Here is a 27091-nt window from a genome sequence, read left to right as displayed (position 1 = left end):
GACCATTCAACTAGTATGCAAAAATGGGACGATCAGATGGTCCTAAACATCTGTCCTCTTTGGCATGCTATTCACTCAGGAGTTTGGATCATCTGATTAGCGTGAATTTTTCAAGGGAACCCATGAAGAGTAGACTCAACTTAAATGGGTGGTCCAATTAGGGGTGGACCAGCTCTCATGGGCTAGGGCTCGACCCACTAAACTTCACCCAAGGGCTGGGCTAGGGCTTGAAATTAGGTACAGTGTTCATCAGGCCACACTGGCACAGGGCTTATGAATAGCTCGGCCTGGCCCCCATAGTATATACTGTATAGTATGTAGGTATTGGCAACGTAGTCTATAGATTTTGTATACCAGTGTATATAGTAATATGAAGAACTATTTACTACTCTAATAGTGTGATGGGTGATACACGGGCCCTTATAAACTACCAAATTGTGAACCCCACTTTAGATGATAACAAATATACACCAATTGGACATGTAACTTATCTTTAACTTCGGGACTGAGCAAAGCCCTAGCCAAGCCTTCTTGGGTGAGGGCTAGGGCTGGGGCCTCATTAGCCCATTAGGGCTTGGACCAGGGCTAACCTCAGCCCAGCTCTAGCCTGGTGGCCTGCCCACCCTAGGTCCAATCAGTTGTGGATACATAAGATCCACATGTAACTATGTGTTGCATGCAGCCTGCTACGGATGAACATAATAGGCGATCCATTTAGTAAAAATGAGCCAAGAATTCTGCCTCAATCCGACTCATGACCCATTACCATGTGGCCCGATCCAACTCACTTAAAATCTCCAAAGCTAAGTCCAACCCATGACCCACTACAACCCGACCTATTTAAAAGTCAGCAAACCCATGCCCGACCTAACCCAACCTATTTAATTGTAATCAGGTGAGTTTTGGAATATGCGATTAAAGGTATGGCAGCTCAATCCCAAGGCTGTCTACAGGCTAATAAGACGGGGGTTGGCTTCAGCTGCTATTCACAGCCCTACAGAATCCAATTAGTGGATACATACATCATGTTGATGCACCTACTTATTTTTTCTATTTATTTATTTAGGGTTTCGTGTTGAGTCAGGCCAGGTCATCTGTACCAGCCCATTAATAACTATATCGGCAGGGTCAGGTCGGGTAGGGAGCAATCAAAGCCCAACTTGTTTACTTAAACGGGCCACATTTTCTAACCTGAATCCAACCCACCCCCCATTTATTTTAAGCCCAAGCCTGCCTCAGAAACCCATATTAACAGCCACGTCTTATTGTCTTTTGTCAACACCATCCTACTGAAAACAATTCAGATGTTAATACCATCAAGAACAAATGATTCAAAATAGAAGAAATAAAGGATAATTCATCTAATAAAACCCAATGTGAATAGATGGGGTTCCCAAAAATCTCGTAAGTTGGAAGATCGTACCACTCCCACATTCAGTATTCTTTATTTAGCTGTGGCTATGTAGACCATTGCTCCATTTTTTTATCTTGGCAGGATATATAGATCAACAGATTACGATTGTTTCATCTTGGGGAGTTTATGAGGAATCTCACACTCACATGGGAACCATCAGATGAACAATCTGGATCACCGACAAACAGGCCCCACAGTTAATCAACGAGTAAAAAACACGGCATATGAATATCATTTCCCCTTTGTCAATTATATACTGATGATTCTACATTTTCGAGTCATCCGCATTCGCTTATAACGTCCAGGTATTTTGCCGAAATCGTGTTCATAAAGAAAAAAAAGATTTATTTATTTTCATGAATTATATAAAGATATGAAAACTACGTGCTTTTATCGGAAGTCAGATAATATAAAAGAAAACTGAGCACAAAAAAAAAGAAGAAGATGCACAAAACATTACATGATTTTCCATTGAAATACAAACAAGTGTACTGTACAATATTCATTTGTACCTTAATTCCCAACCCACTTATCTAACACATTCACAATAAATACATTTAAAAAAAAAAAAAAAACCTCCCTAGGAGAGAAGAGAAGATGAGAAGCAATGATGGGAAGCAGGGGCAAAAAAAAAAAAAAAAGAAGAAGAAGAAGAAGAAAAAGAAAAAGAAAAGAAAAAGAAAAAGAAAAACCTATGTATGTCTGCTTACAGGATGAAACTGATTGCCGTCTTCATTTCTTAACCATATCGTCGTTCGGGTTCTCTTAACATGATCCGTGAAAAGTCGATGCCTGGGTCCATTAGAAAAGGAATGATCATTACAAAAGTTCAGAAGCTAATGGAAAGATACTGACTGCTCTGTTCATTTGTACTACTGACCTCTCATACTCCAATTTCTGAATGACGATTCCATTCAGTAGAAGTTCTGAACTATAAACCTCTGCACCTGCAAGTAAAATCAAACCCATGAGGCATGTTGACCAAACCTGATTGCTTGCTTAAGTGGTTGTTAACAATATTTTATGTATGTTATCTCCACATGTATCACACCCATGGTATATGGAAACATATTGATGTTGTCAATAATATCACAAATACTGGGAAACGTATCGTACTCAGAGGGGAACATTAGGAAAATAGTGGAATTTCCGGTGAAACTTTGGGAGATGTTAAAAGACATGTGATTACACGATTGGGACTTAGAAGATTAAGGGGGGACAAAAACAGAAAAGAAAGAAAAAGAAACTAAGCATGATAGTATTCCATTGTCAAGGGGACAAAACTGTGGGCTGCCAGCCAAAAAAGAAGAAGAAAAAAAGGGTGTGGCCAGTCTGTAGACCAGACAACAATAATCAACATAAACTTTTTCCACAGTTGCATTACAATTTTTAAGGGTAAAAACAGAGAAAGTTCGAATTTCCCTAATTTTCTCCATTTGCACTTTAAATATCTGTTTGTTCCTCTCAAATCTATGTTAATACATGAAAATCATGCATAGAAATGGACTTTCTTAATAGAATCCATATCCATGCTAATATGAAAACAAATAAATAAATAAATAGGTTTTTCTCAGCTTTGAGTTCCGGCCCAATTCCACTCTTCAATAATGATTTCCCCACCAAAACCGTGTTTTGATGTCAAAAACAAGTGTTGTTGTAAAACCCCCTAGGATAAGATTCCATCAAAAACAGAAAGAAAAAAAATCCAAAAAATTGAGGATTTTGTATATTTTTTATTTTTTCAATTTCTGATTTTCATACTAGCTAGTTTGCAACCGTCAATACATGGGATAGTATCATGCATCGATTATACAATGTATTTATACTAAAGGAGGAAAGCTGATATCTCGGGCTATTTTCGATATCTCAAGATATTGGTAGGGGTGTCAATGGGCAGGGTTGGCCCATTGGACTTCCAGGCCTGGCCTGCCTCAGGCTGGGCTTGGGCAGAGTAACGGGCCCAAGGGCTGGGCTCAGGCTTAAAAATCAAGCCCGTTTCAAAATGGGTCAGGCTTGGACATAGATGTCCGAAAGCCCGTAAGCTTGGTTTGTAATTAGTGCCCCCGAACAAAATTGGAGAACACCGCTGTAATTAGGATTTGCTTCAGTTTCCTGCTCTGAGGTACGAGAAATCGGAGGTAAAAACAAGCAAACCGACCTCCTTTTGGATTGAGGGACTTGGAGTTGGTGGTGATTGTTCCTGCTGGGCTTGAAGAAAGGAGGAGGAGAAGGGTTTTCATGAATCCTCCAGTTCTTGTTGCATGATGCTTTTTGGATAAGCAGAGGAGATGCTGCTCGTCATCAATGTCCTTCTGGAGGAGCTGATGGGGTGGAAGGAAAGAGAAGGGATCTTCTTCTGTAGTTGAAGCAGTGGAGGGATTAGGGATGCCACACCCTCTAATCACTGCCTCCAGATCCCACCCTTCCATGGAAACTCTCTCTCTGTTTCGGGCTCGGGCACAGCAAAAACATGCGGGCTGAACTGTTTTGGCCCATCACAGGCCAGGTCTACGTTGGACAATGCAGGCTGGGCTTGGACAGAGCTCAGCCAGGCCCTAACCTGGCACCGTTGACACCCCTAGATATCGGTGTGTATTGGCCTATATTATTGATAATATCATGATATCAGCGCGTATTGGTCTATTTTATTGATAATATCGTGATATCAGCATGTATTGGCCTATATTATTGATAATATCAGCATTTTTTAAAACCTTATGATACCTTGAATATTTCATATCATTGACCACCAACAACAATAATACCAGCCTATAATTGTTGTTTGTATCAGTTGTATATAAACCACCAGTTGTTTATGCATTTTTCCTAGCTGCGGTGCTAACCATATATATAGTTGCTTAGCTTCAATCTCTACTGGAACAAATCAGCATGAAGACCCCTCAAATCTTGTAAGAAGAAGAACTCCATCAAAGTAGAAAAAGAAAAGAAAACCACGAGTAAATAAAGTTAACAAATAACATGGGAAGTTATAAGAGATGTTTGGCTTTAAAGTTCAAACCCATTCCTTGGTGGTACTGCACCATCTTCCCTGCCAACATGCCATTTGTTTTAGGACGTCAGAACCATGAAAGCGGCAGGCCCTACCATGAAAATCACCCTTTCTCACAAATTGGCTGATCCACACACTAGGCGGGCTACCCTTGTATGTTAAATTAGACTGTCAATTGTCCATTGATTCAAATGGTGTGGCCTACCTAATGAGTGGATTGGCCTGATTGTTGTGCCGGGTGATCTTCATGGTACTGATGTTCTACACTCCTATACAAGTGACATGTTGGTGGAGAGATGGTGTGGTACCACAAGTTTTCATACGTTGCTTATGGGTGATAAACCCACTTCTCTTACATCAAAACCTCCTTCCATTCCTACCTATAAACCCTAACCCTAACCCTAAATTCTCTAATCTCCCAATTTCCCCAATTTCCCAAACCCTAAAACCCTAAATCCCTAATTTCCTTAACTGACCTAAATTCCCTAACTTCCTATCAGCCATCATAAAAAACCCTGATTCCCCACGAATAATACCTAAAGCCATCAATCCCCTTAATCAATTCACCCAATTAAACCCTAATTTTGTCTTTTCCCCTACTTTCCTAAACCCTAGGTTTACCGACATCCTAATCAAGCAGGCCCTAGTTAATATTTGGTTTTCCCTTTTGAATTAGACTTGTTCCTATGTTATTTGGATGTTCCCACATCCATTGGATCATAGTTTCAAGTATTTAATGATCTTGCAGGGTGTTGTTTTTTAATTTAGTTTTTCTTCTTAGAATCTTGAGATGTGTGATGATGTTAGCATGTTTTGTGGTTTTGATTAATTAAATTAATTTGTTGAATGATCTCCACTCATTATCTAGCTTCATGCATTGGTCCTGCATCAAAAGTTCATCAAAACTGAGTTGTATGTCAAAAAAAAAAAACTGAGTTGTATATCAAGAACGAACTTGGTTGAATTTTGAGTTGACCTGATGAGGGTTTAAACTAGGGTTCAAAAGTCCAGAAGATAGATGAGATTCTTTACCTTTTTCAAGGAGAGGCACACAGATTGTATAATCTTCTTCGCATGAAAGGATCAAAAGATTGTCCGGAATTTTATCATCCTTCATTGCAGATCTCCCTATTCTCTCCATTGCCTGAGAAGAACTTCAATTGAAATTCAATAAACATTGAAGTAAAAGATAAATGGGATCTCAATGCATCTTTGAAGTTCAACAAAACAAGAAGATAACAGATTTGAGTATTTGGTGCATATGGTATAAAACAAGAAAGTCTTTTTTAAAGGAACAAAAATAAAGAAAGTAATACATGGAAGATAAAAGAAAGGGCAAAAGCATGGGTTTCATAATAAAAATATGAGAAAAATAATACTGGCAGAGTGAGTGATCCAACCCATGGCTCAGTGGTAGATACTAGATAGAGTGCGTTTCAGCACCGAGGCCATGGGTTTGAGTAACCATGTGGGGTGTGTCTATGAGTGTATTTGTGTGTTAAAAAAAAGAAAGAAAGATAAGTGATGTTCCACATAAAAATTGTACACATGGCAGATACTGACTGAGCTTTTTTTTTTATTATCAACAAACGAATGTCAATTACTCACGGGCCATGATCATCTAATCAATTGATTTTGGGGTTGTGACTCATGGCCCTCATCTACGGTGGTCCTATTTGGGCTGTTTAATTTAACATACAGGCATGCCATGTGGATAATTTTTCTGTGCATGTGCATGGAGCACCACTCAGCCAGAGTATCAAATAATTCCCCTCACGAAATTTGCACCAAAAATTTATACCTGGCCGTGAACTGCCTTGACTAAGCTTGTGACAACTTCTCTACCAGGTTTAACATTAGGGGTGATAAACACCCTTTTATCCTGAAGAGGTTATGAAGAAAAGACATAAGATAAAATAAGACATTGAACTGTTAATTACAGGGGAAAAAAACCTTCAACAAACTCAATCAGCATGGAATTCTTTAAGTTATTGCAAAGTGAACAATGATTTCATCCATTTGAGTCTACGGGAGATTCCCAACAACCTGTAAGAGCGGACTGTGGCATGCACGAGCCAAAGAAGCAGGCATGCTGAAGCCAATCTCCTTCTCCTTCTTGGTATCCCTCAGTATGTAATTTCTCTCATCGATAAAACAGCTTGCTTGCCCGCAGCTCTCGAGCCACAAATGTGTCACCACAGGTTTACCGAGAGCCACCGCTTCCAACATGTTCCTCGTACGCACAAACTTATCTGCTATGAAGTGTGTTGCATCCCAAGAAGAGGATGCAGTGGAGACTCCAAGCCGGGCCAAAATCTTCTACCAAGAAAAGAACACACATAATCACCAGTTGATGTGTACCTGTTTGTAGGGATAACACTGGGAGAAGTTGAAACTAGTAACCCACAACTCACTAAGCTACTGCAAACCCATGCATGCTACAGAGGGCATACATGCACACCAATCCAGGTCAATCAAATTATGGGCTCCATTTTGGATGGAGCATGGCCCAAAAATCACACTTATCTCAGATGATCCCAGCCGTTCAATTGGTGAAAGGGCTGCAACAAGGGTTTGGTTCAAATTGAATGTGATTGAACCAACCCAAGTATGGGTCGGTTTGTCAAGGTCCTCAGGTTAGGTTTGGGTTAGAAAGCGCCAAACCGATTTGAAATCGGGATGGGTTTGGGTTGAGCAAATTTCAGTCAAGTTAGGTCAGGTTGTGAATAATCACATGTATTTCGCTTGGGTTGGGTCGGCTATAGAGGAAATCAAGTTGGGCACCTCGGGTTGAAATTTGGGTTGAGTTGGGTTGCAGGTTTGGTCTTCTTGAGGTCATGTTGGGCTCAGGTTGACCCTCAACCCAACCCAACCCACCTGAGTAGCACCCTAATTAAATTTAATTGCCGAAATCAACAGCAAAGATCATCTAAGCAGTGTGATTTTGGGGCTATGCTCCAACAGTGTGGCCCACAAATTTGGACAGTCCAAATTGGCATGCAATTATGCCACATTTATGGTTGATGAGTTGAAGCATGCTAATGTTATCAGGCATCAAAGGATAGCACCCACTCTAAAAATACAAGTGATGATTCAATCTGAATTAAGGAACTACCTTTCTCTGCTGCTTAATTATATCTTCACCCAAGTGATGACTAAACAAAACACTCACACTAGCCATATCTCTTCGTCTTCGCATATCCTTCAAATGAGCTTGCACTGCTTCGGAGGCATCTAACCTAATAAGCTCCCTTGCAAGAGATGATCTTGATAACCCTTTCTTGCTAGATTGCTTTTGGCGGTCATCACCCGCACAAATAGGTGATACTGCATGCACATCTTTTGAAGGTGTAGTAAAGGCTGACTGAGATGGTTGGACTTTTCCCTTTGGGGATCCTTCTAAACCGGCATTTCCTCTTGCATCTTCAACAAGCGTTCTAGCAGACTCAACACCATATTTCTGACCGGCACATGTCAGTACACCAGAGGTGGGTGATGTCAGATTTTCAGGGGGTATTTCCTCATTCATGACAGTGATGGAACCCATCTGATCAGTTTCAGAAGGCATGCATGGCCCAAGCAAGGATGGTGGCATGGGCGTATTGGATGATCTTGCTTTCCTCTTCACTGTATCTAGGCTCACAAAATAATTTCCCATATCGGTTTTTGACTGTTTCTGTTGTGCAGATGATTTTGCATTGACTTCTGCCATAGCATCAGTTGCAATGGGTAGGCCAGTCAAGTTGGCAGCATTGTTTAAATCATCTGACATATTACGGCGTGTTCTCTTCCCTTTGGGATAACTCACGAAATTGCTCCCCTTTCTTTTGCTCCCAAGGATACTATCCTCCACTGGAAGCTGATTATATGAAATCCTGTTCTTTTTCAATTGATTCATTGTTTTCGATTGTCTCGTCCGGCTTGCAATAGGTGTAACAGTCCCATGCCCCTGTACAAGTCCTTTCTCGATCGAGGCATGCCCATTTGATGCTGATGAGTCCACCTTTTTTATGTGAGTCACATCCACATTTCCTCGTGTCTTCCCTCTCTCGACGGATTTAGAAGACTTTCCACTCAAGCATTCATTACCGTTGGGAGATTCCCGGTTGGTGAAGTGTTCTTCTTCATGCTTCCGCTTTTCCCCGTTTGAGTTTGCTTTTACTGCCGATTCTTTCCCTGAACTCTTAGTGCTTGAGTCCTTTGAGTGTTTCCTAAAAGGATTAAGACCTTTCCTAAATTTTGTGCTCTTTGTTTGCTTGGGTTTTCTTGTAGTTTCCTCTGAATCAGATGTAGAACAAGACCTCTTCCTAACAGAAACATGCTTTGAACGGGCTTTGTTCTTTGTTGCACTCCTGGAGGAACGTTCAGTTGAGTTTCTTGCCACAGGATGCACATCCATGAGATCATGATCAGCAGATGGCCCGCAAACTAAGGCCTCCATTGCTTCAGCAGCCAATTGAGTATCAATACCAACATCATATAAACTAGGTGAACCTCCTTCGATGGCAGTTTTCTCCAATGGCTGCCCTGAAACCGCTGCATTAGACTGTTCATCCAGCTCCTTCAAGAGATTCTTCTTTGTTTTTGCCTTAGAAAACTGTACTCCATCACCTCCGTGCAAAATTAGCCTTGAATCTGAATGAGTTAAACCTATTATTTTCCGACCGATTTGAGAGATTGTGCCTTCTTCTTTCTCTCCGAATTTATCAACTGCATCTCTAGTTATTTTGAATTCAGCATGCTTGGGTTTCCGAGGTTGGGTATGTGATTTCCGCATGCGGCGTTTGCTTTCAAGCAAAGCATCCTTTCTTTTGCTGAAGAATTCTCCCCCACCCTCATCCTCATGACTGTCAATCCAGTCAAAGATCCCTTCCTTGACCACCGGACTTCTAAGATCAGATCTTTTAGCCAAACTTTGAGCCCCTTTTGCACTCGAGATGTGGGGCGATTTCCCACCAAGGTCTTTGCCAGGCCTCACTTCTCCAGATACCTCTACATCGTTGATGGATAGAAATTTATCTACAATGTCCAACGCATTGGCTTGTGACTGTTCACCTGGCTCCTGTGACCCGACATAGCTTAACCCAGCAGTACCATTTGAGCTGACAAGCAATTTAAATGAGTCAGATTTTTCAGTTGGGTCATCAACCTTGTTTATGATTTCCACGTTTCCCGCCGGTATACTTTCACTAAAAAGTTTTCTTGCCCTTGCATTCTTGGTCCTATGACAGTTCTCAGCCGCATGATCCTGATGTCGTTCAGACATTTCAATGCCAATAAAAGGAGTCCGGTGACTTAAGCTGTTGAGAACATCATCCTTTTTTATGCCATCAGTACCAGGATTTGAAACTTTAGCATTGTCTTGCTTTTGCTCTGATCCACTATTACTCAAAGTGGGATTTGGTTCAACGTCAGTTCCCTTGGGAGTCATACTGAGAGCCGCAGCAAGACCAGAAGACCGCAAGGACTCCGCACGAACTGATGTGAAGCTTTTTCGTGCAGATCCTGAGTCAGCAGATACAACATACAAGAGAATATGTAGGTTAATATAGTGACTTCATCGCCTATATGCATGGGGCTACACCACTGTGTTTTCCACCATTCTTAACTAATGACTCATCAACCATAGATTTGCAATGCATGTAGATCAATCCAAACTCCCCACATCATAGTCCGCAAGTGTGGAATAGAACTTAGACAGAAGACCACATTGGCAAGGTGATCTTACCATCTGATAGTGGTCATTGAGTTTGGACCACTCACTAATTTTCTTTTAACCATCTATGTTATGAAACCAGTTGGATAGGTGCCCACATTTAAGGATCCGTGAATTAGTGTACATTTATACCTGTGCAAGGTTGATGAGTGGTCACCATCCAAGAGACGGTGGAAAACAAAGTAGTTCAACCTATTTACTCATACCAAGTCCTCATAAGAAACAACAGGACGTATCACAATCAGTGTTTTAAATAGTGAATTGCGTGTAGCTTAGCGTTCACCTCTCTGAAGCGTGAGGCGTAAGCTACATAGGGTGTATCGGAAGCTACATGCTGCTACTATATTTTTAATGAGGTTGTGCTTGGTTGCACCAATTTCATGATATTTTGCACCAAAATTAGGCTGATTAATAATGAAATTTACAAAATTTCATGATATGTGGTTCAATCAAAGGTAAAGAAAGAGCAAAAAAAATAAAAATGATTTAATATTGTTACTTGTATTATTTTACCAAAAGCATTGAAAATATTAACTAATTTTTATTGAAAATAAAAATGTAACAAATCATTGAAGACATTAAATTATTTTAATGTTGTATTAAAAAATAACTTGTAATGTGTGTTACGTAGCGTGTAACATACTCTATGTAGTGTGTAGCATATGCAAATTATCATGCAGTGTAGACAAATTATTATGTAGCATAGGCTACAAGCAACTTAAGCTATTTTTGTGAGCTATAAAGTGTTAAGGCTAAGCTCCGCAACGTAGTGCAAGCTACACGCTACATAGTGAAGCTCTTTAAAACACTGATCACAATTACTTTCCAATTGGAGGAAAAACATGCCTACTCTAACTTTGCCCAAATAGATTAATTAACTTGCCAATTCTTGAGGTTGAGAGAGAGAGAGGAAAAAGGAAAAAGAATTGACATACCAGGATTTGATCCAGTTGCACTCACGTGTGGTGATGCAGAAGAAACATGATGTCTCGCTGAATGGAAGAAAAAGGAGGAAGGTAATTAGCAGTGAATGGTGAAAGTATTATGATTGTTGAAGTAGTCAAAAAAGGAAATAGATGCTTTATCAGGGTCAAACAAAATTTATTGGCAAAATTTTACAACAAACCAGTAATTTGACCATTACGCGATACGGGTGAAACATGACAACTGGTTTTTTAGGACTGTAACGTCCATTATGGGGCATAACGACCATTATCCCTATAACTGTCAAAAAACGACCACTTTTTTTTTTTTTTTTTTTCTATTTAAACCTATTTTCTCCTTATTTTTAAACTTTTCTTATTCCAAAAAACTTTTGTAGATTATTTTGCAACAAATTTCGACCACTCTTACTATAGTTTTTAGGATTAAAATAGTAGATTGAAGCGATTTGGGCAAATAGAAACTCCGAGGGCCATTTTTCCAAAAATTATTTACTCACTCTTTTTCAGATTTCTAGTTCTAATGCTTGATTATGATATGTAAATATTAGAGACACATAACCATGTTCATAAATTCACTAGATACAACACTCTCAACCAAGAGTGGACTGTTATGCTACCGTAAACATGTTTAAAAATAAAAAATAAAAATGAATGCATACTCGGAATACTTACATTATTTTGAATTATATATATATTTTTCCAGAATTTTTCGGGCCAAAAAAAAAAAAAAAAAAATCGTTACACCCCCGTATCGGCCGATACCCGTATCGATAATGGTGGTGACCACTACGACCACCATTACTGATATAGAATACCTTGATTATAGGTCCTACATGCATAATTATATTATATGCATGGTATTGCATAAATCAAAGTATAAATTTCTACGTTCTAAACATAAATTTATATTATAACTTACAACTACAAATTTAGATTTGTGAAAGCAGTGACTAGGATCACAAATGAACCACAATCTGTATTGAACAATTTGGAATGGAAAATATTAGTGGTTTGAATACCATGATGTCAGTACTGGGGCCTAGATGGTTCAGTTTGCGCAGAAAATAAAATGAGTTGCAGAAAACCTTTTAGGGAGTTCTAGTGTTTTTACTTTATTGAGTGATAACAAAATTTTTGTTGGGAAAAAAGTTGTGGAGGTTCTACTTCTTTTATCTAATTTTTAGGAGTTCGAATGGATTTAGGACATCCCAAGGACTTTTCTTTGGAGTTCATTCTCTATAATCCATTGGCAAAGAAGAAGGTTTTAGGACTCTATTAGGGGCTGGCAGTTTCATTGAGTAGAATTTGAAAAGTTATGGAACTGTTATAGATGGAGGTAATGTCCAAAATTAGTTTCTAACTGAGAGCTGAATAGTTATTCAAAAAAATCTATTTGTTTAAAGAGTTTCTGTCAACATTTAGAGTTTATATAAACATGTAAAGGGGGGATTTTGTAGGAGATCTGTTGACAGATTTAGCAAGAAAACCAAACTGTTTTGGGGGCTTTTGGTTATGAGGGTACTTTCCACTCGTGTTTCCTCCTCTATTCTTACTCTAGCTGAATGAATTTGCAAGTTGCTCAAGTTATTTAGTGAATTAGAGGTCTGATAAACAAAATCATCCCTGGATCACGCCAATTTGGTACGGAGACAGTTTTTCATATACTAGTTTACCAATTTCATATATGAGACAATTGAGGCTCCACTACCAACCCAAGTTTGATACTAGAGACATTGGAGAAGCTGCTTACATAATTAGGGTGGACTCAAGAGGATGAATGGAAACTTGTACTCATTGGTTTGTTGCCTGAGCCTCCAGTTAATAGCACTCTCTCAATGGAATTATGCATTTTCTCAATGGAATTATGTATGTATGTACATATATGTGACAATCTATGCTTCAGCCTCCACTTAATAGCATTCTCTCAATGTAATACATATGCGCATACATGTGTACATCTGTGCATGCATATGTATCCATGAATGTATGTATCTATTTTTTTGGGTGTGTCATACTGCATGGATCAGTCCACAGAACCTAGGTTTTTGCCTGTTTGGATTTGCCAAAATGTAAATCACCATTTCAGTGGAAACAATGATTCCGTTGTTTACTGTCGCAAATTTCCTGGAAAAATTTTTTCACTTCCCTTCCATTTGCTGGAAAATGTTGCTTCTTTATTTCCTTGTCCATAATTAAGAAATGTAATTTCCAAGAATTTGAGAAAGGAGAGGAAACAACACATCTCTACCAAACGCCCCATGTGTTAGCCATATGTCCCACTTACCATCTTTGAGTGCCTTGTAGTGCCACAATTGATCTTCAATCACCAACATGTGCCAATGTGCCACTTGCACAGCATGTTCCTCTGTCCATCTTAAAGTACCATGCATAGTAATGTGCTACATGGGCGACATGTTCCACACCCATCTTCAAATGCCTCACATGTCAATGTGCAACATGTGACACTGTCATCTTAAGTGCCCCACATGTACCATTAGACTAGTGTCCAACATATGGCATTGTTCAACTTCAAGCGCTTTATACATACCACCAATGTTTTTCATATCATTGTTGGGTAATGTATCGCACCCTTGGAATACAGATACATATTGGTTGTATCACATAATTTATTGCTGTTATTAGGAAACACTGGGAAATTGGTCGAATTTTTCAATGGAACTTTAGGGATATTATTTAAAAAGACACCAATACACACTTAGAAATAAATAAATAAATAAATAATCACAAAAAACAAGTTCACATAATAGGTTTCTTGTGTATAGGGTCCAGATTTATGCGTTATCTAATTGAACTAATGCAACTATATTCAAAGACAATTCAAAAAATTATAAATGTAAGAAGACATGCATCAAAACACAAGCATTACATTTAAAAGCAAATTTTTTTATACCTATGGATTGTGAAAGGAAAAAAATTATTTTTTAATGAAAAATTTATTTCTTTCTGAAAAATCTCCATATTGCCAAGAATGTGTAAATCAAGTTATATACATGTTTGATTTCGTGTTTGGACATTAAAATTGCAACCGATTTGGAAATTTTTGGAGAAATTTCGATTTTTTCCCAATTTTCTGCAACTCAGCTCATCTCCTCCAAATTTCGAAATCGAAGTTCCAAATTCATTACTTTTTATGCAAATTATGAAAAATCATGGATTTCTTACCGATTGATACTATTTATAACATATAAAAATGAAAAAGAAAAGGAAAAGAAAAGAAAAGAAAATGAATCAAAAGTAAAAATATGCACCTTTTAGAATCCGGTCTCAAGAAGCTTACAACCGTGATTTCAGAAAATTTTTGAAGATTTTCTTCAAACAAACTAGAGTGGACTAGTCGAAATTACCTTACAACGTACTAGGAACTTTTTTTAAATTATTGCAAAAATAAAATAAAATTTGATTTTCATGAATTTTTTAGGATTTTCTAGACAAAACAATGTCCATTTCCTTTTTCTTTTTTTTTCTTTTTTTTTTTTTTTTTAATCCCTTTTAATATCACACTTGATATCGATATATTGCACGATATTGTGATATCCATGATATATCGTGATATTGTGCGATATATTACATGATATCATGAAAATGGATAGTAAAGTTAGGTTTCGTATCGCCCAATAGGGATACCAGATATATCGTAGGATATATCAATAATATCGCAAGTTACTGAAAACACTAGTTACTTACCACTGACAATATTAAGTGCCCTATATGTGCCGATGTGCCACATGTCATCGTTCATCTTCAAGCATCTCACAAATGCCACATGCACCATTGTCAATCTTCAAGCGCCCGATATATGCCCAATGTGCCACATGTGACAATGTGAAAGATGCTACAATCCATCTTCAACACCACATATGTGCCACCTTTCATCTTCAAAGTAAATTTTCCATGAAATATTCCATGCTGACAAACAATATATTTGGAAATGCAGGAAAAAAATTTCCAAAAAATCTTGATGAAAAACAATTAGAGGAACCAACAGTTTCTTGAAAACACTGTTTCCTAGGACATCTTTTCCTCCACTTTTGTTTCCACGAATCCAAACAAGCCTTATTTCGTATTCTGAATTGGATAAGTCGATCAAAAATTTTCAATTGGTTTAATGGATTGGTTCACTAGAATTCTCATGATAACTTACAACACACAACTAGAGCCAATCATTCTTTCTTTCTTTTTTTTCCTTTTCCTTTTCTTCTTCTTTGTTTTTTTTTTTTTTTTTGAAGATTGTCCTCGGGCCATTGTTATTGATAAAATTCATTACTACCCAATTGTTGGAAAAGTAGTGTACATTAGTATGTGTGTGCATGGATATAAATATCGGTATCATATCGGCCGTATTGTATCCGTATCAACACAAGACAATACGCGATACGGGATCATATTGGCCCTATACAAAAAAAACTAACCCATATCGGTCTATATCAGCCAATATGGGCCGTATCAGCACCGATACAGGGCTGATACAAGCTGATGCACCCATAAAAGCTCAATTTTGATTTCGATTTTTTTTTTTGTCAAAATTTCACTCGTCTCTTTTCGTTTTTTCATTTAAACCATGGAAGAAGCTTAAAAACTCATTTTAGGCTAGATCTATACCTATTTTGGAATCAAAATAATTTATTTGAATGAGAATCGACAAATCGAAGCGAAGTGGACGATTATGGAAAAAAAATCGGAAAGAATGGTAAACCTTCACTTTCTTTTTTATATTTTCACGCTCTTTTTATTGTATTTCAATGTAATGGGCCATTGTTCACCAAATCATGCTTGGTTTATGTTTAATTAAGGCCCATTTAGTTGACCTTCAACAAGTCAAATCAATAGACAACATTCTCATCAAAGACTGGTCTGATACACCATTGAATACATGGTTAAAATACAAAAAAAAAAAAAAAAAAAAGAAAAAAGAAAAGAAAAAGAGGATAGATTCTTGGATATCTCATTTTCTAATATTTTTCCGTATTTTTTTGCTTTAAAAAAAACTGACTGATAAGGGCCAATATGGCCCAATACCAATACGCAATGCCGAATCGTATCATTTTTCCTCTGGATCAATACGCCGGCTGATACCGACATTCAAAATCGCGCGCGCGTGTGTGTGTGTTGGGGGGGAGGCTTGTATGGGTATTTTTTGTAATATTCTTTGGTCTGCGTGTATTTTAATTTTGGTGCACCCCATGTACATCATTCTCTTTATGTTGATTAGGGTTTATAATAAAGATTAAGGTATGTGAGATAGGCATTCTCTAACACAACCCTTTCCCTCAAAGCTTCTCTTTCTCCTTTACCATGTGATTTATATGATCATCCTTTGTGGGGATCATATCCTGATGGCAAGTTGCAAGACAAGGCATCAAATTTACGAAACATTTTCCAAATTTGCTATATCTAAAAGGACCCTCCAGAATCTCTTTCAAACCAATTTGCAACAACAAAAATAGTGAAGGCACACATGTAGCAGTTATTGATAACCTGTATTGGTTATTGATAACCTGTATTCTTTTCCATCCACAAGGTGAAAGGAATGCATGGAGAAACATGTAAGGAGTCAAGACTCACTTGTTAGTGGATATTTAAACCAGAGGAAGATTACCAATACTAAGTTCTACCTTTGCGTTGACCCCCTCCCTTGTCTCATCAATAAAACTGTGTCATTTGCAAACAACATTCACCAAAAAACTTTTCATGCAAATGCCTAGTTAACTCATCCATAACCAAAGCAAAAGGATATGGACTCAATGTGGCCCATGATGTAGACCCACCTTAATTGGAAACTCATTTGTCTCTTTTAGTGGTCCTCACATTAGTTAACTGCTCCTAAGTACATGTTGCTGACATGCCAATGTAACCTCTTCAGATTCCTTTAGTCCTTTCTCAACATCCACCAGATCATCTCTCTTAGTGACCCTGTCATATGCTTTCTCTAAGTCAATAAAGACCATGCACATATCATTTTTACCCCCTTGGAGCAAAAGTTATTGTGCTCCTAGTTGCATTTGGACACTTGGATAACTTTATTGATCAATCTGGACTGTTCATCAGTCCTGGAAACATTTCATGGGCTACCATGCATACTTCACAATGATTGAATGATTCTAACCATTTGATCATCAGTACAGGAGGTTGGTACTTGATGGTGTGACAAGAAAATGAAGTTGTTGACGGTGGATTAATGAAGATTTAGATTTTTTTTTAAAAAGGTACAATAGACTTTTTAAAATGCTTAAGTGCACTAAAAGAACAGTTATGCTGCTACTATCACACAGTATAATGTTATGATGTATGAATACAAGGTCCTTAGTTCTTCTTTTAGCCCCTCAATGTACCATTTATAGCTTGGAAATTCTATTTCGAGCACTAAGCCTACTCAAAAGAATAAGTGAAATTCCATTAACAGAATTCATTAAGTCAACCCCAAATAGTTGGGACAGTACTGCAACTACAAAGACAATGATGAAGGCAGTGGTTGCACAAAGAAGACAATGATAGCAATATGATCCAGATGAAAGAACACAGGAAAACCATCTCTAAGAAACCATGCAAATTATTGTTATTCTTCTACTACAGAATTTAAGACTGACCTGGACTACAGTCTTCATCAGTTGAGGCATCCGAATCCACCACAAAATCCTTCCCACCTTTGTCAAATGCGCACGGAGGAGGAACATACGGCTCCTTCTCAGATTGTGTCACCCTGTCTCCCATCTCTCTGTCACCATTAAAGCCATTGACTTTAAGGGAAGTAGTCCCATCATCAGAGACCCCATCAGCATCACTTAACAACACCTCAGTTCTCTCTGTTCCTTCGGCATCACTGTCGACGGCAACCTCTTTCTCACATTCATCTGTCATGCAATCCGTATCTTCTAATAATTGGGTTTCACCGTGAAAATCATGCACAATGCAATCCAGATCTTCCAAAACTTGGGTTTCACCATCTAGATCAGCACCTTCTTCCACCAATTCGGTTTCAAATAAAGAGTTGCTATCAAGAGGAAGGGTATCATCGAATTGCACACCCCCATCTTTGAGTTTCTCACCTATTTTGGGAAAACAATGCAACAAAAATACGTGAAATTTTACTGAATCAGGTCCTCATACAATCAGTCCAAGACGAGGAAAACTGCAACATTTGTTTGTTGTCTTGAATCAAGTGGCTTTTTTTCTTGAGGAAATCATCCAATGCCAAAGGTTTCAGATCATATTACAAAGCACAGATCAGATAGCCCATTGTGCTCAACAGCAGGGCCCACCTTTTGGTTTGGTTTGGTAGGGGAACAGCAACAGGCTCAAAAGTAACCCTGGTTGGACAATCAAGCCACCCAACCAAGATGACTTGGGGGGGTCCAGAATAAAGAATGTTGTGGCACAGTATGCAGTGCAAAAGACTATGCTGCTAAAATGCAGCATGAAGCTTTATTACTGGATTATTTCCTATTTTTCAATTTTCTTAGTTCCCAAGTGGCCAGGAAGTGCCACCACCAAATCATGGTTGAGCTTCGAATTCCTATCTTGATTGTACATTGAGGCAGATTAAGAAGAAGGAAAATAGAAGCCTCCTTAATGTAATTTCTATTTTCTACTGCCCCAAACACCAAATATGTTTAGTGTGCTTAAATCTGAATACCGACAGGTCAGCATGAGGATCTCAGAGCTAATTAGAGATCAGGATATATTACTTACCCGGTTCGAGTATCTGTCAGTAATCCAATATATGATTTTTCTTTTTTGTTTTATCCTTTGATTACACTAAACAATTTTACAACCTTACAAAACACATGTTTCTAGCATGGACTGAATATGGATCCCAACCCAATTCCAGATCCAATTCATGCTCAAAACTAGACATGAGAGGACCCTGACAGGATACCTGAATCTGATCGGATCCCGAACCAATGACTCGAATTTGGAAAACATGCCAATTCCCATACTCGGATCAGAATATGGGTAACCAATACCCAGGCCAAACCTGACCAGACATACCCAAATGCAGCCAAAAGATTGAAGGGAAAGTCATTATGACGAAACACTCATAACATAGAATTCATAGGTTTAATTCCAGTTAGCAAATTAAAATGAAATAACAAAATACAATAACATGCCCATTTTGAGAATAAATACAATTTAAATTTTCAACAATGAGCATATTCTGGATGAGTTAGCATGTGTTCAATGATGAATGCTAAATCCATTCACACAAATGGAGGTTAAAAAAGGCATCAGCTGCGCATGTGCCAACTACGGGGCAACTCAGGCAGGTTGGGTGAGTCAACTGAAGCTCGACCTCAAAAGGACCCAACCCAAATTCCAGTGCAAGTGGCCCATCCCGAGAAAGTCCTCTATACCTGACTCAACCCAACCCAACCTCGACCTGACCCAAATACATGTGATTATTCCCACCTAAACTACCCTGATGCGAATTTGCTCAACCTAAACCCAAACCAAATTCAAATTGGGTTGGCATTTTCCAACCCGAACCCACCCAAGGACCTTGACAACCGAACCCAAACTTAGGTTGGGCAATTGGGTTCGGGTCATGTCACGTAAAAGGGAGTTGATATGTGGATGATTCCCCTCTAAGTTGATGCCGCCTATTATTTAGAGTAAACTGCATTGATAGATTGGAGAAATCCTATATTATGGGCCCTAAGGTCCGTAACTAGTGGGCCCCTAGGACTAGAGCTGGGCATCGGTCCGGATTGGATCGGATTGGGTCCAACTCAACCCGATCCGAAGTCTCAATGGCCTGACCCGAACTCGATCCGATCCGGGACCAAGTCCGGGTCACCTGACTCGGACCGATCCGATGGATGGTTGACCTGACCCAGACCGAGTCCGACTCGATCAGTGAAACTGAGTCGGATCGGGTTTGGATCGTATGAATTTAATCCAACTGTTTCATGTGGTGTGGTCTACTTCAACCTTTAATATACCTCCTTTTTGTGCCCAAAGCCTAAAATGATATGTCAAAATGGATGAACGGCTTAGATAAAACATATACATCAAGGCGAGCCCCACATGGCTCTAAAAGAACTCTCTGTTACCATATATATACTTTTACCGGACATATGCTATGTGCACTGCACGAAAGTCCAGTGAATACTTTTCACGCAAGTTACTTGCCGTAAGCCTGTAATGACGTTAGCAAGTTATGTGGGTCTGATCATGGGGTATGTGTTATATCCAAATCGTCCATCCTTTTGGCGAGCTCGTCATAACGCTTGAGACGAAAAATAAGATAGATCTAACTATCAAGTGGACTACACGAAATGTTTAATGGTGAAAATTATTCTCTGCTGCTATTTGTGGTGTGGTCCAGATGATCTTTGGATATTATTCATTTTTTGGATAATGCTCTCCAATGATCTCTAAAAATAAATGAACGGTGTAGATATAATAAATACATCACTGTGGGGCCCATACAACTTTGATCTCCTTTGAACCATTCGTACAACTCGGAGCTCGAGGAGTGTCAGTGTCGTCTTTGCACACCACGTACCTAGCCAGCTACAGCTAGCCTAGGCTAGGGCGGTAGCTGGTGTCAGTGGTGTGGTATGATGCCTCTGACGGAAAGCAGTAGTGGTGTCGATGATCTGTGGGCCCCACCATGATGTATGTATTTCATCGATGCCATTTATCCATTTTTACAGATCATTTAAAGGCTTGATACAAAATATTAGAGGGATAAAAATCTCAGGTGGACCACACCATAGGAAAACAATAATGAATGGATATCCTCCATTAAAATCCTCCTAAGGCTTCAGATCGGATCCATTCGGATCGGGTTTCGGACCGGATCGGTCTGGATTGACGACGACCTGATCCCAATCCGAAAATCATTCGGATCTGAAATATCTAACTCAAGCCGCACCGATATAGACCGTCAGTTCGGTTAGGATTGGGTCGGATCCACCGAATCGGTCCGGATTGATGACGACCCGATCCCGATCCGAAAATCATTCGGATCTGAAATATCTAACTCAAGCCACACCGATCCAGACCGTCAGTTCAGTTAGGATCGAGTCGGATCCACTGGATCGGATCTGTTTTGCCCAGCTCTACCTAGGATAACATCACGCCCACCAAGTGATAAGATGTAGAAATCTATTTGGACAGGATTCCCTTGTAAAGATTAAATAACCCCTTTGCAACATCGCCTTTCACCCTTTGCCACCATTACTTCAAATTGACCTCTTGAGCAAATTGATAGATTAGCTCTACGGGCAATTGAGGGATCTAGGAAACTATGAGTGCTCCAAGAATCCCCTAACATTACCACTAGTTGGTTCTTAAAGTACCGTTGTAGCCACATAGTTTGTGGTGTCGAAGTTCCAACTATTGTGCGAAGCAAGATTTCGGGGGTCTAATCAACAGATACCCCCATGATCAGTGTCTTCCAATGTAGTGACTTCATCGGGGTTATCCTTAGCTTCTTTGACCCGTTCTGCACCGTCGAATATGTGCAACTTTAGCACCTTGCACCTGTAGCCTAGTCTCCACTTGTCATCGCAGTTAAACCTGACGGTGTGAGCCGTTGGACTAGTAAGGTGAGTTTCCTTGCAACGCATGGATTGTAAGGGAGGATGGAACGACTCCCACTTTTGGTTTTGCCTGCATCTAGTAGTCACCTTTTCTTCTTATATTCGAGCTAACCCAAATACCGTAAACAAGGTTGTTGGCTTGAACATTTTAACACTAAGTTGGATGTCATCCTTGAGACCACCCAAAAAGCAACTAATCACAAAGGATTCAGTCAATCCTTTTGTGCAGTTAGCAAGGATCTCAAGTTTGGTACTCCGTTGAAGTCACTCAACGAAGCTTGGTGAGAGTCTCAACCCGGGTCCTCATATGCGGTCGGGCAAATCGTGTCTTGAAGGCCTTGGTAAAGGTGTCCCAGCTTGTTAGCACTCTGAAGTTCTCCATCCACTAATATCAAGCAAGTGCCTTATCCTCCATGTGAAATGAGGCGAGCAACAACCTTTGTTGGGGAGGGATTTGATGATAAGTGAAGAATCGATGAGCTCGATAGAGCCACGCTGTCAGATCACTCCCAGTGAACTTGGGAAAGTCCAAACAGAGTGCCCTTGTATGGATTCCTCCCAAGGTGTTGGGCTAAGAGTTGTTGGCATGGCAATTCACCGAATTTCCTAGCAAGTTCTCACGTTCCTGTACTTGTGTTTGGTCGAAATGCCATAACTTGAAGCAAGGACACCCAACTATTGCGCTAGCTCATAAAAACACATTGTTGGGACTCTTGAGTTTCCTTAAGCTAACCTACGGGTTCAAATAACTAGGGCAAATGGGTACCCTCGGCCAACGGAGCATCGAAAGGCTCTTATACCAATTTGTAATGGACTAATAATTATCTTTAAAAATATGAGAGTAAATAGGCTTCTTCGAGGGAGTCAATCCTCTAAGATAATATAATAAAAAAATTCTTCTCTTTGTAACTTTTATTCTCTTGCAACTCTTTAAATACAACTCAATTAACTAACAACTTAATTAATCAACTGATACAGGACAATTAACCACTTGCTCTAAAAGCTCGAACTGTTAGAGTATGACGAATTAATCCCTTTATCTCATAGCCCAGGCCCCACATCTCATGGGTTAAGACCTCGGCCGAACCCCCCTCGTGGGCCCCAAATCACATGGGCATCCCACCTCGAGTGTGTTCCCACATCCCACGGGCTATCCCACTCGAGCCCAGTGTGAAATGCGTATTAATCACCCCTGATGAGGAGTCTCAAACACGAGACCTCCCCCATGGGCCCCAAATCACATGGGTCACCCACCCCGAGTGTGTCCCCGCATCCCATGGGCTACCCCACTTGAACACGGTGTGAAAATGCCCCCGCATTAATCACCCCCGGTGAGGAGTCTCGAACACGAGACCTCTCGTTCTAATACCAATTTGATGCAGGACAATTAACCACTTGCTCTAAAAGCTCAAACTGTTAAAGTATGGCGAATTAATCCCTTTATCTCATAGCCCAGGCCTCACATCTCATGAGTTAGACCTCGGCTGAACTCCCCTCGTGGGCCCCAAATCACATGGGCCGTCCACCCTGAGTGTGTCCCCGCATCCCATGGGCTACCCCACTCAAGCCCCGTGTGCAATGTGCATTAATCACCCCCGGTGAGGAGTTTCGAACACGAGACCTCCCCCGTGGGCCCCAAATCACATGGGTGACCCACCTCGAGTGTGTCCCCGCATCCCACGGGCTACCCCACTCGAGCTTGGTGTGAAAATGCCCCTGCATTAATCACCCCCAGTGAGGAGTCTCGAACATGAGACCTCCACCGTGGGCCCTAAATCACATGAGTCACCCACCCCGAGTGTGTCCCCGCATCCCACGGGCTACCCCACTCGAGCCCGGTGTGAAAATGCCCATGCATTATCAACTCTTATAAAAACTCCTCTACGAGAGACTAGTTTCTATTTGTTGAATTTTATTTTTTTTTGAAGACACAAGGTGTCCCCACCTCTTTTTTTGAAGTGAGACTAATCCTTCCGGATACACACAATCACCCACAACCACATGTATCGGGTAAAGCCAAGGAGGGGAATCGAACCCTCACCTATAGGGATTCTATTTGTTGACTATGACCCCATAAAATACTCAACAACCTAACACCTAATTAACTTATTCAAACAACTCAAATGCTAACCAATTTATTATTATTGTTTGATCCATACAAACATATCAACTCCCCTGCATGTGGCATTTTCAATGGACGGAAGTCACAAGGGAAATCTTAGAGAAGCTCAAGATTGTCATGGTTGAACCACCCATCTCGGCCTTACTTGATTTTGCAAAGCAATTCACAACAGAATGTGACACATCTAGTGATAGAATTGGGGCGGTCTTGATGCAAGAGGTACGTCCATTGAAGTTCCTAAGCCAAGCACTCAAAGGTAAGTCTCTTTACCTCTCCACCTATGAAAAAGAATTATTAGCTCTTGCATTTGTAGTGAAGTGGAGACCATAGTTGTGGAGTCAACAATTCAAGATTAAAACCTACTAAGAGAGTCTCAAATTTTTACTTGAGCAGTGCATTCTGATGCAACAAAAATGGATCGCAAAATTATTGGGGTACAATTTTGCGGTTGAGTATAAGAGTGGCCATGAAAACAAAGTCAAAAATGCCTTTTCGCGCCAAGGAGATGAATTGGAAGGCAGGTTATTTCCTATCTCGGGCTCGCTTACCACGTGGATCGATGAAATTAAGGCCGGTTATAGCAACGACTAGAATCTACAGACTACAGGCACTGATGGAGCGATTTTCTGAGAGTGAACTAGAACCTAACAAATACACTTATCATAATAGGCTTCTTTTCTACAAGGGTCAAATCTGCATGGGTTCACAAATGACTATCAAGCTTCAAGTCCTGCAACAGCTCCACAGCAGCCCCACTGCAGGCCACTCAGCCTACCACAAGACATAACAACGTATTAAGGCAAACTTCTATTGGACTGGTATGCGATGTGATTTCAAGAGATTCATCAAAGAATGCAATGAGTACTAATGCAACAAATCCAAAAACATCGCACCAACCAGCCTGAAATCAACATGGATTTTATAGATGGGCCTTCCACTCTCACAAGGCAAGAACGTGATAATGGTGGTTGTAGATCGACTATTAAAGTACGCCCATTTTATCCCTCTCTCACACCCTTATAATGCCGCCACCATGGCTCGTTTATTCATAGATCATATTTTTAAATAACATCGGATGCTAGTATTGATGGGCGACCGTGATCCCACTTTTACTAGTATATTTTGGAATAAACTTTTCATCTTGCAAGGAACTCGACTCGTTCTTAGTTCAGCCTACTATCCCCAAACGGATGGACAATCTGAGATTGTAAATAGGTGTCTTGAAAATTATCTTCGTTGTTTCATGGGAACAAAGTCTAGAGAATGGTTGAAATGGTTGACACTAGCTGAGTGGTGGTACAACACCAACACTCGTTCTTCTACCAAGCTAACTCCCTATGAGGCTATCTATAGAGTTTCACCTCCATGCCTCATATCATACATACCTAGCACCACATGACCACATGAGTTCAAGCTGTTGAAGACAAACCGAAGAGTCGAGATCAAATCCTCAAAATCACATGAAGAAGTTTGTCGATATTTATTGAACTAAACGTGAATTCAAAGTCGGTGATTGAGTATACTTGCATCTACAACTTTATCGACAATATTCCGTTTCTGTAAGAAGAGTTCTCAAGCTCTCCTAGGTTCTATGGTCCATACCAAGTTATCCAACATGTGGGACCAATCGCCTATAAGCTCGATCTTCCACCCGAGGCCCGTATACACACTGTGTTTCATGTTTATTGCCTCAAAAAGAAGCAGGGAGTGAATATGACGGCACAACCGACACTTCAATCAGTTACCAAAGAAGGTGTCCTTCACCCAGAACCTGAAGTTATACTCCAACAACGAATGGTTAAAAAGAGGAACTGGGCAGTCACAGAGGTCTTAGTAAAGTGGCAGGGCACTAAGATAGAGGATGCAACTTAAGAGAACTACAACAAACTGAGAGAGCAATTTCCTAACCTTGAGGACAAGGTTAATTGAAGGGAGGGTGGGGGGAATGTCACGTACATGAGAGATGATCTGTTTGTACGGGTCAAACAATAACACTAAATTGGTTTGGGTCAGAGTTGTTTGGATAAGTCAATTGGGTGTTACGTTGTTGATTACTTTGTGAGGTTATAGTCAACAAATAAGAACTAGTATCTTGTAAAGGAATTGTTATAGAAATTGATTAATTGAGCTACTGGTTAATTGAGTTGAAAGAGAACAAAATTTACACAGAGAAGAATTTTCTATCATACGATCTTGAAGGATCGACTCCTTCAAAGAAGCCTGTCTACTCTCTTCTTTTATGAGATCATTATTAGTCTGTTACAGGTGGACCCGAACCCAAGCCCTAGTGCAGACTAAGTACACTTGTCTGAGACCCAGGCTGCTCATTGGTGGCATACACGTAAAGATACCCCAACCCAAAGTTGAGACCGACCCATGCGCTACACATAACGATCCATATCAAATATACAACCCGGCCCACCCAGTGAACGGACCGCCCTGATTTTTGAGCCATGGGCATCTTCACAATGCGACCCACCTGAATAATGGTCCAGAAACTCACAAAAGTGCGCCAAATCGACATGTCCGCTACTCCTGAATCTCACGGCATTCCTCCTAATTAATAATACATCCTTTCATCCAAATTCATTTTTCATCCGATCATCTTCTTTTTCCTTTCGAAATTCAAGAATCAGCGGCAGAAATCAATACAGAGAAATGAAAACTTACCGGAAGGCGGCGGAGAATCATCATCACTGTCGAGAGCCAGAATCTGGGTTTCGCCATCTTCCAGCGATTTCTTCCCTTCCTCATCTCCTCCAACAAAACCCATTTCAGATCAAACTCCCTTCAACTGAAAAAAAAAACCCAACAACAAAAAATAGGATAGCGGACGGTTGGGATGACGGGTGTTTTTGGAGGGAAAGATTGGGAACGGTAGCCTTCTCATCTCAACCCTTCTTTTCGGAGCTTTTCTGTAGCAACTCGTTCTACGTCTGTCGCGACTAAGGAAGCCAGCGTGTCTCGCCGCATGGACCTGAATCGTCTACACGCACCTGTTTAATGCGGAATGGAAACCACTCAAACTTTGTGGGACCCATCACATATTATATATAAAATCTACTCCGTCCATCAGGTGAGAATAATTATTATAACCGTACATAAAAAATTTAATCTTTATATAGAACTCAAGTAGGCCACATAGATGAGAATTATGTAAAATTTATATTAGAACTGCTAATTTCAAGTGATGGGACCCGCATGATTTTTGGATCAGGATTATTTTTGTATATTTATCTTTATCCTAGTGATTTAAACCTGATTAAAGAGTTTGATGAAAGAAACCCACCATGGGCACCCCACGCTTAAACCTATGGTTG

The 27091-nt window shown here is 40.0% G+C and overlaps 1 protein-coding gene across 7 annotated transcripts; it reads right to left on the bottom strand.

The window, feature by feature from the left end:
- Positions 1–1849: 1849 nt before the first annotated feature.
- On the bottom strand, positions 1850–26734 carry LOC131230327 (uncharacterized). Of its 7 annotated transcripts, none has more exons than XM_058226188.1 (9): positions 26442–26734; positions 17690–18148; positions 11076–11132; positions 7540–9929; positions 6471–6743; positions 6226–6306; positions 5457–5568; positions 2295–2361; positions 1850–2206 (listed from the first exon to the last, which is right to left on the bottom strand). In XM_058226188.1, the coding sequence occupies exons 1-9, from the start codon at positions 26542–26544 to the stop codon at positions 2107–2109; spliced, it is 3642 nt and encodes a 1213-aa protein (XP_058082171.1). In that variant the 5' UTR covers positions 26545–26734; the 3' UTR covers positions 1850–2106. The 7 variants fall into 7 exon arrangements, 5 of the variants coding, with proteins under 5 accessions (XP_058082171.1, XP_058082172.1, XP_058082174.1 ...); XM_058226189.1 differs by having other exon boundaries at positions 6471–6740; XM_058226191.1 differs by lacking the exon at positions 17690–18148.
- Positions 26735–27091: the final 357 nt, after the last annotated feature.

Source organism: Magnolia sinica, chromosome 17 (genome assembly GCF_029962835.1).
Source record: "Magnolia sinica isolate HGM2019 chromosome 17, MsV1, whole genome shotgun sequence".
Classification (NCBI taxonomy): domain Eukaryota; kingdom Viridiplantae; phylum Streptophyta; class Magnoliopsida; order Magnoliales; family Magnoliaceae; genus Magnolia; species Magnolia sinica.
Note: the sequence above shows the minus strand (reverse complement) of the source record. Positions and strands in the feature narration are given on the sequence as shown.